Source organism: Rhinichthys klamathensis, unplaced genomic scaffold (assembly GCF_029890125.1).
Source record: "Rhinichthys klamathensis goyatoka isolate OS25496 unplaced genomic scaffold, OSU_Roscu_1.1 h1tg000192l_1, whole genome shotgun sequence".
Lineage (NCBI taxonomy): Eukaryota > Metazoa > Chordata > Actinopteri > Cypriniformes > Leuciscidae > Rhinichthys > Rhinichthys klamathensis.
Window position 1 is genome coordinate 221,809 of NW_026606718.1, and position 17,273 is coordinate 239,081.

The 17,273-nt window shown below is 37.6% G+C and overlaps 1 protein-coding gene across 1 annotated transcript in view; it reads left to right on the forward strand.

The window, feature by feature from the left end:
- Positions 1-17,273, forward strand: part of LOC130095636 (diacylglycerol kinase theta) — a 44,704-nt gene that overhangs the window by 16,608 nt on the left and 10,823 nt on the right. Inside the window, exons 4-14 of the mRNA XM_056262367.1 lie at positions 21-106; positions 1,062-1,187; positions 2,975-3,131; positions 4,995-5,069; positions 5,151-5,251; positions 5,412-5,626; positions 7,296-7,386; positions 7,690-7,744; positions 10,047-10,108; positions 10,283-10,433; positions 10,746-10,784. Coding sequence (XP_056118342.1) covers positions 21-106; positions 1,062-1,187; positions 2,975-3,131; positions 4,995-5,069; positions 5,151-5,251; positions 5,412-5,626; positions 7,296-7,386; positions 7,690-7,744; positions 10,047-10,108; positions 10,283-10,433; positions 10,746-10,784 — 1,158 coding nt within the window. The remainder of the gene's footprint in view (positions 1-20; positions 107-1,061; positions 1,188-2,974; positions 3,132-4,994; positions 5,070-5,150; positions 5,252-5,411; positions 5,627-7,295; positions 7,387-7,689; positions 7,745-10,046; positions 10,109-10,282; positions 10,434-10,745; positions 10,785-17,273) is intronic.

The window sequence follows — 17,273 nt, forward strand, 5'->3', positions numbered from 1 at the left end:
TTACCTCACGTGTCTTTCAGTGTGTGAGCTACATGTCCACAGCGACTGTGCCCCGTTCAGTGTTAGCGATTGTCGTTTCTCTCATCAAGATGGAGGGCAAGACATTGTGAGTATGAGAACCAGGACTGCACCATCTCCTTCTGTTTCTACTGATCTATTAACCTGACATTTAAAGCCTAACATTAAAGGCTGACCTCAATTTGAAAAGTAATTGAATTTTTCATAGCTTGTCAAGCTTTTCTTCACACTTCAAATTATGTTGTTTGGTAGATTTTAATTACATCAGTACTGATTAACACTACATGTTGTCTTCTTATTGTTATTTGTGATTGCACAACGTTATTGTTGTCCACGCATTTGGGAGTTTCGCGTGAGGGCTTAAAAATACTGCCTTCTAAGGTAGGATGGCATCAAGGCACGTCCGAATCCAATGTTCGCTTCTTTTCCTATCAACTGAAATACCTTCATCTGATCATTTTGGAAGGCAGCATAGAAGTATCCTTCGCTGCCTTTGATATCCCACAAACCTGTGCTTTCCATTCTGTGACAGTTGAGCTAAAAAAAAATGAAGATGGCATCTGAAAGTTGTGGTTGGTGGTCAGTTTGTGTGTAAATGTACTTTATTGGCCAACATTTTCCACTTTTGATGTTATTTCTAGCAAGAAATTACTATTGTAGTAATTAAATATTCGCTTAGTTAATACCAATGATTTGTTGTAGATCATTAAACCATTATGCTACCTCACGAGGTACCTTTGTTCGCAAACGCTGCCTGTAAAGTCATTACCTATAGGGCAGCAAGGCAACAAGTCAGCTGCCTTTCTACTTAGAGTTTGATCTATAATTAGAAATGATCTAATTACATAATTCTAAATTACCGCTAAATTTGGAGGGGAAATGATTGGTTGATAAGAATGTTGTTCAACCCCAGCAGAAAGTATAACTAGGATGTTGATCCAGGAGCATGTCCTCCTGGTTAAATCACATCTCTATTATTGCTCTAGATTGTGTTATTGGCCACATGGCTTTTCCTAACCCATCATCTCCTCCTGCTCCGATAGGACACGTACCAGCATCACTGGCGGGAGGGCAACATGTCCTCAGGTGCCCGTTGTGAGTTTTGCCGTCGCACCTGCAGCTCCTCAGACGTCCTGGCTGGCATGAGATGTGAGTGGTGTGGCGTTACGGTAAGTGTTCGTTTCTCGTTTTTATAGTGCACCCAAATTTTACTTGTCTTAGCATTCATCGCTTTCAGTTTGCCTGTTGTCGGCTGTATTCATCACACAAACAGCTTCATTATTTAGTCATAAGAATGAAGGTGAGTGGGCTTTTAGGCTGTCGTGTTTTAAAGAATCAATCAATTATTTAACAGGTGCAATGTGGGATGCAGCTCCTGTCAGCACTCACAAAATTGTACTCGGTCAAAGTTGAATGCAGGAAAAAAGTCTTGCTGCTTGCTGTGTTATTATTCCTCTGTCATCTTGGCAGTGGCTATTTTTTCTGTTGCCTGGCCTGGTTTCTTACTTTGGATTGTTGCCAGATTGCCTTTTGTTTCAAAACCAGTTATATCCTTTATAGACACCATTTTAAGGCATCAAAAGGTAGACAACCTAATTATGCTGCCTCTTAAGATATTTCTTTTTTCAGATCCTAAGACAACATCTCTTATATTTTTTACAGAGAAGGCAATCCCAGAATGCATTACTCTGGCCTGAAATAAAAAAAATAATTCCAAGATGACAGATGAATGATGCAAGAGAAATGTACTTATTATGCATTAAACACTGAAAAGTATGAATAAAAATCAGTTTTAAATGATTAGTTTATGAATAGTTATGATGACTGTTTTCTATTTTAATAGATTATCAAATGTAATTTATTCCTGTGATGCAATGCTGAATTTTCAGCATTTTCAGACTCATGATCCTTCAGAAATCATTCTAATATGCTGATTTGGTGCTCAAGAAACATTTCTAATTATTATCACTGTTGAAAACAGTTGTGCTGCTTAATATTTATGTGAAAACTGTGATACATTTTCGATAGGATTCTTTGATGAATAGAAATAGCATTTATTTGGAATGGAAAGATTTTCTAACATTGCAAATGTCTGTACTATCACATTTGATCTATTTAATGCTGAAGAAAAGCATTCATTTCTTTCAAAAAGAAAAAAATCTCACTGACCCTTACTGGTTTGATTGTTAAGATATGCTTGTTGTTAGTCCTTTCATGATGCCTGTTGTTGAGTCAGCCACTTTGCACTAATTGTATGGCCACGTTCCAAATCACTCACTTATGAGTTTCCATTTCAGTTAGGATGCTGACTTAGAAGTCACCTGCCTACATCGAAGATGCAATTTTTGCAAGAGAGCCACTGTGTCAATAGAGTTACATACTGTACCAATGGCTCAGTCTCCACTCTCCACTCCACTGCACTCCAGCTAACACAACATGTCCCTCTGAACACTAGCATCCATTCCATCCTCTCCCCAGCTCTCAAAGTTTTTCAGCATGTACTGTAGGTTAGTACATGATGTAAGCAGTAGCGCCTGAGCAAAAGGTTTTTTGAGGACAAGAGGCTTCAGGGTCTATATTTAAAATGGCTGGTTGCAGCTCTAATACTTTGAAAGCACCAACCTCTAGGATTTTGAGAACAAAGACACAAGAAAAAAATAATTTATACACACAAGACTGTAGCTTTATTTTATTTGAGTCGAGGTGGTGTGGTCTAGTGGTCAAATATGTTGTTAGAAACCCTGCAAAGGTCAATCCATGAATGGTAAACCAGTGTGCTCTTCAGCAAGCCACCTAACCCCTGGTTAATATAGCACCCTTAATACAGGAACAATGTCCCTATATGTTGCTTTGGATAAATAAATGAACCATCTGTTGTCATTATTATTAGAAAAATTGCAGTTGTCATAAATCTGTACTGTAGCTTGTGAGCTTATCTGTGTTTATATGTTTGCAGGCACATGCATCATGTTACATAATCATGTCCCCGGAGTGCAGCCTGGGACGACTGCGGAACATGATTCTTCACCCCAGCTGCGTGTCGATCTGCTCGCGGAACTTCAGCAAGATGCACTGTTACAGAATCTCAGAGAATTCCCAGCACGGCGAGATGGGTAATGCTGCCTAGACACTCATCCCTGAAATCTGAGCAGACACCTTAAAGTTAAAGGAATGTTCCGATTCACGACAAGGTGGCTGCATTAGCACAATCATTTTGACTTGTTCATCAAGGTGGTAAAAACGAGCAAAAAATGTGTTTGCACTTAAATATAGGTTTGGGGTAAGATTTAAAAACGTACTTTTAGCAAGGACGCATTAAAATAATCAAAGATTCCTTTGAAAAAAAAATCAAGGTTTCTACAAAAAACTGTTTTCAACATTGATAATAATGAGAAAGGTTTCTTGATCACCAAATCACCATATTAGAATGATTTAGCTTTGAATGAGAAAATTCAGCTTTGCCATCACAGGAATAAAGGACATTTAAAAAAAAAAATTTTTTATTTATTTATTCGGTTTGGTCATTTACAGATCATTCAATCAATCAAATCATTCGAAACATAAACACTATAGATGACCAGGTGCAGGCAGAAGCTAAAGCTTATTGTGCCTGCCCTTAACTTTAGAATCATAAATGCAACTCATTAATGACACCATCTGTTTCATAAAATTAACATTAACACATTAGTGGACCATTGTCCACACCAGAAGCAAGCCTATTTAATTAATTTTCATTCTATTGAATATTTTTCCAATGTTAATCTCTTGTAAAAAATTTTAAACTGAAAAATAGACGTGGCTTGTTTTAACTCATTACAGCAACTATTCCACAATTTAACTCCTTTATTTGTTAAACAGTGTTCTCTTAATGTAGAATGTACTTGTGGTTGGTTAAATATACATAGTCCTCTGAGATTATATTTACTTTCTCGCTGGTTAAATAATAATTGCAAGCATTTAGGAGTTTTATTATGTTTGACTTGGTAAATAAACTTTACCGTGTACAAATCAACTAAGTCATAAAACTTCAACATTTTTGATTGATGAAACAGTAAATTACTTGGTGAATTGTAAGGTGCATAGTTAATTAATCTGATAACCTTCTTTTGTAATAGGAAAATTGGATTGGTTCTAGTTTTGTATGTATTTCCCCATATTTCAATACCATATGTTAAGTATGGTGTGACAAGTGAACTATAAAGTAAATGTAAAGCATTTTTGTTCAAAATACATTGCAACTTATACAAAATTGCAATCGTTTTTGATACTTTCTTCTGAACGTTGAATATTAAACGTTGAATATTCAGACGTTGAATATTAAACGTCTGAACGTAAAATATTAAAATAGAAAACAGTTATAATGATACAATTATAATAATACTTCACAGTATTAGATTTATGTATTAGTATGATTTTGATCACATACATGCATCCTTGGTGAACATTAAATGCCTTTCAAAAGCATGAAAATTTTGTTACGGGACTGGATGTGTCATGTGAAAGTTACAGTGATACTATTAGATATAACTTTGCATAGTTCATCAATCAAGTCTTATGATTACACCCATAAGCGGTAAGTCTTGTGGCTGTACTTTAGAAATGTTGTGGTTAATATCCCCTCTGCAGTGCCCTATAGATTTCCATTACTGAACACATGATTTTTGCTTGTTTTTACAAACTGTGAGGCATGTCACAATCGTTTTCTTTGGTACTCGACTGCACATGTCACAGACGTATTGAACTTGTATTGAACCCAGAACATTTCTTCAATGTCAATGAGCACAATAATTATTTTCCGTTTTAATTTCAGTTTTCTACCATTAAATGTGTAAGCCTTGAAAATGAGATGGTTGTGAAATTGCACATTTAAAATGTATCCCTTTTAATTCATTGTTAGACTGTCCAATTCACCTTTGAATATCAAATAACAAGATCACATGTCTGTAAATGCTCATAGAGAAGTGTGTTTTCTCCAGATAACCTGGATGAGGCCGATACTCCGAGTCCGGTAACGTCAAAGGAGACTCAGTCCACGGGGTCACCTGACACGGGTACAAAACTGGCCAAAAATGACATCATGGCTAATGGTAATCACACTTGCAGCCAAAGTAATCTCCCATCTTTTGGCCTAGGTAAACAGACGCTGAAGGTTTTCGATGGTGACGATGCAGCTAAGCGCAATCAGTTTCGCTTGGTTTCGATCCCTCGAATAATCAAGAATGAGGAAGTGGTGGTGAGATGTTTTTTCCTTGATCAGGTTTCACCTGAATTGCAATGTATACATTTTACAATGAATATATACATCAAAAGTGTTTTATAAAGATCATGCTTGAATAACATTCAAACTTCATTGTCAGTGTTATTCTGATGTTTCTGATTTCCGGTTCTGACAGGAAGCGGCGCTCAGAGCGTTCTTCATCCCAGATGAGCCGCAGGATTATGAGCTACAGAGTTCCAGCCAACAGGGACTGTTTACAGATGACATCATCAACCGTAACGGCACCCCGGACAACAAGCCCATTTTTAAAGACACTGTGTCTGATCCCTTGGTGCTCAGAGCAAAACCCAGAGAAACAGAGGTGGTGAAGATTTACCCCAGCTGGCACAAGTGAGCTCTACTTCTGCTTTTTCAGTGCATCATGTTCTGCTGTTTTTTTTTAGTGTTGTCCGACTGCCATAGATTGATTCACAAGGAACTGTACAAGAATGTAGAGTAAACGCATTCTTTAAAGCAATATTTCAGGTTAAATTCAAGTTCTGTCAACCAACGGCACCTGTAGCATGCTATTTAAAGTCAACATGAAACCACATTTTTCTTCCACAATCCAATATATTTGAACTGAAATTGAATATTTAATGAGAGAAAAACATGTAGTATGGGCCTTGATTTTATATACAAGGACTTGAAAATTCATAAGACTTGTTCGGAAATGGTTCGAAAATGAGAAGACTTGGTGACATCAGCTGGAAAGTTAAAGTAATTTTAGTAATTTTATTTTCTTACATTTTTTTCTTATATTTTGAAAAGATATGATTAGTCATGACTCAAGTACAATTAGACCAGTAATGTGTATTAAGAAAGTAAATGATTTCACATTAAGTTTAAACCATAATATTCCTTTAAATAACCCACAAGCTACACAAAGAAAATGCTGAAGATGTGCGATATTTACAAAAAAATTGTTATCTTGATTATTTTCTGGGTTTTAGTCAATAACGTTTATTAATTAGACAATATTTTATCAATGACTCAGGGCAGTCGCGCGCTCTGTTTTCATTTGGGAAATAAAGCAAGTGTTGTATGAAATCAATTTCACATTTGCACTCATGCTGATATTTGAGAAGAACAGCACGCTTGCTTGTGATATTGCTTATATTCATGTCATTGTTAAGACTAAAACATACAGAGGCATTTGAGGCACCCATCTTGAATTTTGAGGGCGTTCTGTATACTAATAGGCCACTCAGTGTCAGCTTGCACTTTGTTATATTATCGTAGACAATACACACCGCACACCCCTATTTAGAAGACGAAGTTAGCTTTATATAGGTAAGCAGAACAGAATGGAAAATGGATTTTACATACAAACACATCATAAAGAGGCTCACTTCTTGCGTCAGAACGGAGGTTCTAGCTTACAGTTTACTTATCTGAGGGTTTTATGGCACATCAATCCCCTCGCTTCTCCAAACAAACCATATATCATCTCCAGGCATTGCAAGGAAATGGACAATAGTTGTGTCGTGTACGAGGGCAAGTGTATATGAAACCCATCAAAACACGCACTGCTCGACTGATGACAGTCTTGCTGTTGTGTGTCCAGTTGCCACGGAGATGAGGTGACACAGCATCCGTGGTTTACCTAAGATGTTTTTGCCTTGCCAGCAGAAAATGGATCACAAATGCTGATGGACCCTCATCGCCTACAAAAACTCATCAGGGAACCTTTAGATTTATTAAAAAGAAGAGCAGTGCCACTTAAGTGCTTTATGTTTTCATTAAATGAGGCGTTTAGTTTTGTTAACATGGGTCTAGAACTAATGAAGAATTTTATATTTTATTAACATAGTATTGAGTCAGGCTTTAACACATGCGACCAGTTAGTGCCAGAATCAAAAGTTTATGATCTTATGTAATATTTACCACCTTAAATCAAAACATTGTCAGAAGTTTCAGACCAGCAGATAAATCATGGGATGGATTGTTTTTCAATGCTTTACGCTTTCAAATTATGGTGTAATGGGGAACTTTATTGGGTTTCACATTTGTGTTTCAGGGTTGGAGTCGCCTACATCTCAGTGACTGCTGGGAAAAACAGCATGGTAGACTCGGTCATAAAGGAAGTGCTCCCAAAACTAGGAAAAAAGGTAACTTGGATTTCACTTCTCAAAAATCCTGCATGTTAGTACTGACACACAACTTATCTGAGCCACAAACGTTGATGATGCCTCAAAACACGCGTGGAAATGTGTGCCAGTACTTTTATAAGCAATCAACCTTTTTTGTTGCTTTTTTTTTTTAAACTGATTTTTTGCCTACCACATAGCGACTGCTTGTATGATCTATTGTGGCAAATACCACAATAGATTCTTAATAAAATGTAAAAATAGTAAACTTTTTATGCACAATTTGCATGTTAATCCTCATGTTTATTTGGCAAATTTCTCTAGAATGAAAACCCTGCTGACTTTAACCTTGTAGAAGTTTTCATGAGCAGCAAACAAGGTAAGTTCTCCTACATGTATTATAATATATATATCATATTATACAGCTGTAGAAAAAAATAAGAGACCACTGCAAAATTAGCAGTTTCTCTGGATTTATAACGCCAGGAGTGGCATAAAGTCACCCAACAGCAATGTGACCGACTAATAGAGAGCATGTCAAGGCGCATGAAAGCTGGGATTGCAAATCAGGGTTATTCCACTAAATATTGATTTCTGAACTCTCCCTAAGGTAAAACATTAGTATTGTGTTGTTTAAAAATGCATATAAACTTGTTTTCTTTGTATTATTCGAGGTCTGAAAACATGGCATCTTTTTTCGTTATTTTGACCAGTTGTCATTTTCTGCAAGTAAATGCTCTAAATGACAATATTTTTATTTAAAATTTGGAAAAAATGTTGTTTGTAGAATAAATCAAAAATGTTCATTTTACTCAAACAGATACATATAAATAATCATTCCTGAGAAACTGCAAATTTTGCAGTGGTAAGATATAAGATAAGATTTAGAGAATAAGATTTTCTAATCAAAATGTGTTATGTCGAACCAAAACATTTAATGTGTGTATATATATATGCACACACTAATTAAAATGTATATTTTCTTAAGGAATTTTATTTATTTATTTATTTATATTTTACAGTTGACAAATACAGACCGTAATGGGAAATGTAATTTGCCTGATTTTATATTTAATTTTTTTAATTAAAAAATTCATTTGTTAACAAACAAGTATTCATTACTTAAATGCAGTGTTGGGCAAGTTACTTTTAAAAAGTAATTAGTTACAGTTACTAGTTACTTCTGCCAAAAAGTAACTCAATTAGATACTCAGTTACAAATTTTAAAAGTAACTAGTTACTTAAAAAAGTAACTATTGCGTTACTTTCAAGTAAAATTAAATTTTAAATGCTCAAATGTGACCCGACCTCTACCCCTCTTTAACGGAACTTACAATACATGTGCAAATTCAATTATTTATGATCAATCTGAATATTATAATAAAATGGACACTTAATACAATACATTATTAACAGAAACATGAAACATTGTACACACATCTAAAAAAAAAAAATTGTTGCTGTGGGACAAAGTGAGACTAGCCTCCAATCAAATGCCATGTATGTAGATATTATGTTTATATAGTGGATCAATGCAAATAACACAATAGATGTTTTGGAACTTTTGATATTTATTGCCCCTCAACAGGCCACAACTGGGCAAAATTAAATTAAGCTTGTTAAGCTCGTCGCCACACCTGTCTCTCGTTGACTGACTGGCTTGTGTTGTTCCTTGTGTGTCCTGTCCTGTCCGACTATGCGTTATGATGGGTCGTTCGCAATTCATGAGCGTTAGCCGTTAGTGATGATGGATCGACTCGTTCGCGAATGAGCTTTTGATGGGTCGTTCGCGATTCGCGAATGAGGCGACTCTAAGAGCCGGCTCTTTTAGGTGAACGTCGGGAGCTGGCTCGCATATCTGAAGAGCCGACTCTATTTTTACAAATTTAGCCTATAGAAATTAAATAATTATGTAATAAAAATTGAAATATTATAGTCAAAGTCATTTAAAGAGCCGTTTGTGAGCCAAAAGAGCCTGCTTTTTTCAGTGAGCTGAGTCAAAAGAGCCGAATGCCCATCACTACTATGCGTGCTTTCGAACACCCGCCCAACTCTACCTCTGATTGGCTTACAATGACATTTTACTCTACCTCAGCCAATCGTCAGCATTTATGCGCTTGTCTCGTGCTCTGCCCACTAACCAAGGAAGAACAGTAAAAAAAGTATTTGCCTCTCGCTCAGAGATCTAGTTGGTCTGATGAAAAAAACAAAAAACAGCTTCATCAGTTATAGTAATGCGCCGCATTTTTTGGCAGTAACGGGAACGGCGTTATTAAGATGAGAAGAGTAATCAATTAGATTACACGTTACTGGAAAAAGTAATGCCGTTAGTACGTTATTCCCATCACTGCTTAAATGTGCTAATTGTTTCTGCCTTAAATGAATAATTTTTTAGCTAACTGTGTCATTTGTATTTGTACATTTCTGAAATACATAACTTAGACAGTTACCTCTGATAACAGATCACTCTAAATTGAAATGATTGATGTGTATTATGAAAGCACTATACAAATAAATATGAATTGAATTGATTTTGATGTGATTTCCTTCAAGTACCTTAAGAATCTGATTGGCATCATGAAAGGGATTTTGGTTGAACCCTTTTCAACATATAGAACAGCTTCGAAAAATGTGGAAGGGTTTCATGATACCCTAACCTTGTGTTTCTTACCCATCTTCAGTTCAAAGACAAGTCCTCAGCGGTCAGGAGCTTTTACTGGACAAACTGCTGGAGATACGGAAGGTATGTGGGGTGGGTCATGCTGATATTGCTTGGCATTTGGAAAACACTCAAGGTGATGAGCCCTGATAAAGCACAGCACGCAAATTTTACAGTGTCCGTGTGCTTGTTATGGAAAACATCTTGTGAGAGCTTCTCGGTTGTCTCATACGCTGATTCTGAGCATGTGACTTTCAGACATCGTTGCGACAGATGAATCAGACACGGTTTTACATCGAAGAAAGCAGGAATCGAATGGTGCAGGTCAATCTGATTTTGGGAGGCTTTCCGACACAACTCGACAAAGAGGAATACTCACGCCTGCTATCCGAACACCTCGCCGTCAAAAGTGAGTCTGCACATCTGTGTGTGCTTGAATGATGTGTAAGCTCAAGATTTAAACTGCTGCGATCCTTTGGATTTTAGCCGTTCGTTCCATAAATCTCTATGGATTCTATTAATCTTTCCATGAAATTGTCCTTTAACAATGCTGACCTATAACTCTGACATAAGTCATCTTGTGTACTCATTGTAAGTATGCCTGACGCCGCTCTGCTGAGAGGGATTAGAGCAGATAATATAGTGACAGCTGATGATTTCTTGTGATTGCATGTTTAACACTAACATATCTCATATCTCTTTCTCTCTCTTCCCCACCCAGGTCACTTGGCCACCATCTCTCACGTATACGCCGGACAAGGTAAGAGTGATCACATCCATAAATCACAGGGTTCTGTGGGAGAACGGCCTGTTTCCTCGTCACAGGAAATGCATCCCTCCATTAAAGGCGACTCAAAATGTCCGTCTTTGTTCCGAGTGCAACTAAACTGCATGACTTTATTTGATAACACTGAAGGTCGCTGGTGCATGCTGCAGAACAGACCGCTCGCTGTGTCCATGGGCCATAATCTGGCCTACTGTCAGCACTCTGTAAATGAAAGCCCTTGTTCTGCACACACACGCTCCGAACTGCCGGTTGTTCTCAGTCATCCACAACATGCCCACTGGCTCACTCGCCTTGATGCTTTGAACGCATTTAGATTGTTGTTGCAGTGGCGTGTTGGTTTGTGTGAAGGTCTTAAAGTATGTAGAGGTTAACACACAAGCTCTGACACCTAGAGCTATTACTATTCTACTCTTTATTATTTTCTGTCGCTGGCTATACTAGGAAAAAATGGTACAAAGGTGTATATATATAATATTATCCTAATTAAACAAAATAATATGTATGTAATATGATAAAATATATAATATATACTACTATTATTTATATATATTTTAATCAATTAATTTATATAATAATTAATCTATAATATACTGATCAAACGTTTGGGGTCGGTGCAGCAGTCTCTTATGCTCATCAATGCTGCATTTATTTAAACAAAAATTAAGTAAAAACACTAATATTGTGAAATATTATTACAATTTAATATGTTTTCTATTATATATTATTATATTATAAAATATGTATTGTATTTCTAATATATTTTAAATTAAAATGGAGTTTATTCCTGTGATGGCAAAGCTAAATTGTCAGCATCATTACTCTAGTCTTCAACATAACATGATCTTTCACAAATCATTTTAGAAGCAGAAGAAAATCCAGCAACACTTGAACTTTTAATTATATGTCAGAAATGATTCAAATATGCTGATTTGCTGCTCAAAGTTTTCTTATTATCACTGTTGAAAGTTGTGCTGCACATTTATTTTTGATGTTGTAGAAACAGTGCCACTTTTTTAGGATTCTTAGGATTTCTGATAAATAGAAAGTTCAAAAGAACAGCATTTATTTTATATATACACTCACCGGCCACTTTATTAGGTACACCTGTCCAACTGCTCGTTAACACTTAATTTCTAAGCAGCCAATCACATGGCGGCAACTCAGTGCATTTAGGCATGTAGACATGGTCAAGACAATCTCCTGCAGTTCAAACCGAGCATCAGTATGGGGAAGAAAGGTGATTTGAGTGACTTTGAACGTGGCATGATTGTTGGTGCCAGAAGGGCTGGTCTGAGTATTTCAGAAACTGCTAATCTACTGGGATTTTCACGCACAACCATCTCTAGGGTTTACAGAGAATGGTCCGAAAAAGAAAAAACATCCAGTGAGCGGCAGTTCTGTGGGCGGAAATGCCTTGTTGATGCCAGAGGTCAGAGGAGAATGGCCAGACTGGTTCGAGCTGATAGAAGGGCAACAGTGACTGAAATAACCACTCGTTACAACCGAGGTATGCAGCAAAGCATTTGTGAAGCCACAACACGCACAACCTTGAGGCGGATGGGCTACAACAGCAGAAGACTCCACCGGGTACCACTCATCTCCACTACAAATAGGAAAAAGAGGCTACAATTTGCAAGAGCTCACCAAAATTGAACAGTTGAAGACTGGAAAAATGTTGCCTGGTCTGATGAGTCTCGATTTCTGTTGAGACATTCAGATGTTAGAGTCAGAATTTGGCGTAAACAGAATGAGAACATGGAACCATCATGCCTTGTTACCACTGTGCAGGCTGGTGGTGGTGGTGTAATGGTGTGGGGGATGTTTCCTGGCACACTTTAGGCCCCTTAGTGCCAATTGGGCATCGTTTAAATGCCACGGCCTACCTGAGCATTGTTTCTGACCATGTCCATCCCTTTATGGCCACCATGTACCCATCCTCTGATGGCTACTTCCACCATGTCACAAAGCTCTAATCATTTCAAATTGGTTTCTTGAACATGACAATGAGTTCACTGTACTAAAATGGCCTCCACAGTCACCAGATCTCAACCCAATAGAGCATCTTTGGGATGTGGTGGAACGGGAGATTCGCATCATGGATGTGCAGCCGACAAATCTGCGGCAACTGTGTGATGCCATCATGTCAATATGGACCAAACTCCCTGAGGAATGCTTCCAGCACCTTGTTGAATCTATGCCACGAAGAATTGAGGCAGTTCTGAAGGCAAAAGGGGGTCCAACCCGTTACTAGCATGGGGTACCTAATAAAGTGGCCGGTGAGTGTATATATATATATATATATATATATTAGTGCTGGGCAAGTTAACGCGTTATTATCGCGTTAACGCATTTATTAATTAATGCCGACAATTTTTTTATCGCGCGTTAACGCAGTTTTTTTTTTTTATTATTTTGAAAGTCCGTTGCTCACTGGCTCTGAATACAAATAGGCCTACAGTCAAACCATGATCACAGGAGGGGTGGGATGTTGGTCAGCCAGCAAATACCCAGATAGCAATGAGTCGGCGGACCACCGTCGGTTCTCCGGCGGCAGTAGAAGCGTCAGAATGGCGACATCGCAAACACGTTGGACGGCGCACCGCCGGCGGCAGCCGCTTTTTAAAAGCGGCAGCCGCCTTCCTACCGCCTTCGTTAAGCGGCCGGCCCGCGGGCCAACCGCCGTTCCGCCGCGCTTTATATTGAAGGCCGTCCTTCCGCGGCCCGCCGGAGGCAAACGCTATTTTCGAGCGCTCTGCCGCCGCTTATTCTGGCTATATATATATATTTTTTTTTTATAGCATGCAGTTTATCAAGAATAATGATTGCTCAAACCAGACAAATTTACAATTGGCATTTTTATTCCACATTTCAAAGTACAGTAACTGTCATTTAAACAAGATGTTTCAGATCACTGAAACATAACAGAAAAATAAATAAATCAATATACTAACATGCAGGTTTCCAATTCAATTTTGGTTAAACAGCCTTACAAGCAAATTACAACACTTACAATAAGTGTTCATATAAAAAGGACAGCTCTAGGGTAACAAATTACCAGTAAACATTATGACAAGTAAAGAGGATATTTGATACCAAATAATGTGCAAGATACCAAATAAATAAAAGTATAACTACATTTACAAGCCATTTCTAACAATATGATAAGTGGTAGTAATTTATAGTAAAGCTCTGGAGTAGAATAGGCCATTATAACGGCAATGCTGACCTGTGGCACAAGGATTTACAAGCTTTATTTGAAAAAGAAAAAAAGAAAGTAATTTCCACAGTGAGTGAGTGTAGTCTGACACTTCTGACTTCTTAAGGGGTCTTGATTCTACTGACTGCAAGATAAAGAAAGGATTCCAGTTGTCAGTGATGCTGGGGTGTCAGTAGTCAGTATAGTTTTAAGTGGTCGGCTGTGGGTCCCTCTCAGCTGTGCGGCGCCTTTTTCTGCCTTCACGGTCAGATGCTCCTTTCAGGTAACGCGTAACGTTAACCTGGACCGCCTCATCAGTGCATCCTGGGTTTCCGGGTCCTTCCGGATGGCTAATATAGAAAATACAGATCTGTCATTTAATTTGAATTGCATGAGGACAATAGGACATACACATCTACTTAAATCTAAAAAAAATATCCAACTTACTTTGAACAATGGTCTTCAGGAACATGTCTCTAAAACATGCTTTATCCCCTACACCAAGCTGAAAATCCCAAAAAAGTGTTACAAATTACATTTCTCTGAAGCTTCTCATAAATAAATAAAAAATGTGAAAGGCTAAGGATTCAGACTGTAATATATGCAGTATACAATCTTAAATTTTACTTTATATCTAGGTCTACTACATGTACAGGTAGCCCCAGTGGGAATTAAACCGACAACCACAGGTGCTGTTTGCAAGTTGTACCTAATTGCTCAGTGCAAGCAAACGTCTTCAACATTGTTTGTTGAACTTGCTTCACCTGCTCTTGAAGTAAGATTTTACAATTCGTATTTTTATATGTAATATTGTAGTGTTTATGTAAGCAATAAGGTACGAGAGGCTGTGCTGTATCGTGAATAAGTAACGGCTGGAGGGCGTTGTTAGGCACGACGCGAAGCGGAGTGCCTGCAACCCCTTCAGCCGTTACTTATTCACGATACAGCACTTGCCTCGAGTACCTTATTGCTTTTATAAAACGGTTGCCACACAATAAAAATATTAAAGCCGAAAAATATGTATCTATGCAACTTTCATGAAGTAAAATCACTAAAAGCCTGCCTTCCGCTGGAAAAAATAGTCCCGGAACGTGAACAGCAACAGAAGTTACATATATTATTTCGCCAATAGATGGCGGCAAAGACTGTCTTTATGAGTGAGTGAGTGAGTGAGTCTGTAGAGAAGGCTTTTGAAAGGACTCGAACTTGTGATCACGGAGAAGACAGACGCAACTGACAGATGACTAACGTTATGCACGGAAAACCCCATGACTGTTAAAAGGACAAAATATGCAGCGGACATTCAAACGCATTTTTTTATTATGAATATAGGACTGACCTGAAGGAAAATGCTACGTCTACTGTAAATGCAGGTACACTCGCTTACTCGATCTCTCACAATGCTCTGCTCTAGCTTTAAATGAACAATATCAATGAGATGAAACATCTGTTTAAGTTGCTAAGAGTGGTTGCTAGGGGTGTTGTGTAGTGATACATAGAACCGTTGGGTGAAGCGGTCATAGCCGTGTTTTATCGTGAATAAAGCACAGCTATTGACCAATCAGAATCAAGGATTGGAACTAACCGTTTTATAATATAAATGATTTATCTGTGCACTTCATTATTCTTTTAAAATTCATGTAGCCTTATAATCTTTAATCAAATACGTTACCCTTCCCTTCCCCCTCGAAACGACTTCTCTTCTCTTCCGGTCATGTGCTATGGCGCGAGGGCGTGGCAACTCCCCTCAAACCGTGCTATGAGCAGAGATGGAGAAGAGGAGCGCTAGAGTAAAACCCTGCCCTCCGTTCAATATACCGCTTCACTTTTAAATACGTCACAACACTGGAGAAAAGTCGTTTGTAACTTCCGGTTCATGCCGACTTCAAATAGAAGCAATAGTTTCCAAGACAAAAAAACTTCACAAATAACATCACTTACTTGTACTCAAACTCTTGGCTCTGTGAAGTGGAGTCTGAATTACTGGGGAGAAACCTGGTTCTGAGAAAGAGGAAACAGAAATTTTAAAATCTAACAAATGGTATAGTTTTGTGGCAGGATCACAAATCCAGCATAACAGCAATAGATTTTACATACCAGTTCAGTATTTTCCTGGTTTTTTTGGAATCGATGCATCTTTCTAGAGGTTTTTTTCTTGGGACTTCCAAGATTCTAGAGTAGGGAATAATGAATGAAAGAGTCAGTTATCCACAATAAACAGAAAATAAATTACACAGATGAAATACAGGAAAATCAAATACACAAGTCAGACCCATTTACCTGCTCCCTTCATGAACTTAAAATGATGTTTCTCCCAGGTGCTGTGTGGAGGTGTGCAGAGGATGGCTAAATTGTTGCCTTCGTCTTTTTGCTGAGGTTAAATGGGGGCCAATGGCACATGCTCTCGCTGAGCCACTCTTGCGGAACCACTGCAAATGGCAGATCCTCCTCGCTGATAAACTGAACAATGTGAACCATCTAAAATAGAAGAACATTTTGCATAAAGTATACTTTTTGATTAATTTCCAGGGAAAATCAATAACATTAAAATGCTCACCCCTTCAAAAAACGAGTCATTTTCACAAGTGGATCAACAGAAAACCATGTTCAGACAAACACAATCATATACACATATACATATATATATATATATATATACACATACATCGTTATTTTTGTAAGAAAACACCAAAAGTTAAACTTTCTAGATGTAAAGCTTTCTTTCTAGATGTAAAGCTTTGGCGATCTACTGTAGCTAGATACATTTCAACATGTCGAACATGCTTGAATTCAGTGAGTAAAAAAGGCGAAGCAGCATGTGTTAGCTAACACTGTAAGTTAAACTAGACTAGCAGCATGGTTGTCGAATCAAACAAAACATCATTATGTTTAGTTAGAAAACAACACAAGTTATACTGATCAGTCTTTCTTGTTGTAAAGATTTTGCTAACGTTACCATTCCCACGTGGGCGGGAGAATTGTCCTTCAGGATTTGGTTACGTAAGTTAGTTAATTATTCGACTGACCAATACTATCTTAAACCACATACTGTAGTACTCACACTTGCATAAACATACGTAAATATAGTTAAAAGAAGAAAAGAAAAAACTAACGCCAGGAAGAAACTAAGTAACGTTAGCCTAACTAACGTTAGCTATGTCAGAAACATGACGAAAACTTTGTAAACAAGGCTAACTTACTAGCTTGACTAGTAAGGCAAGAACATATTTGAAAAAGATGAACTAAAAATGAACATAATATTGCGT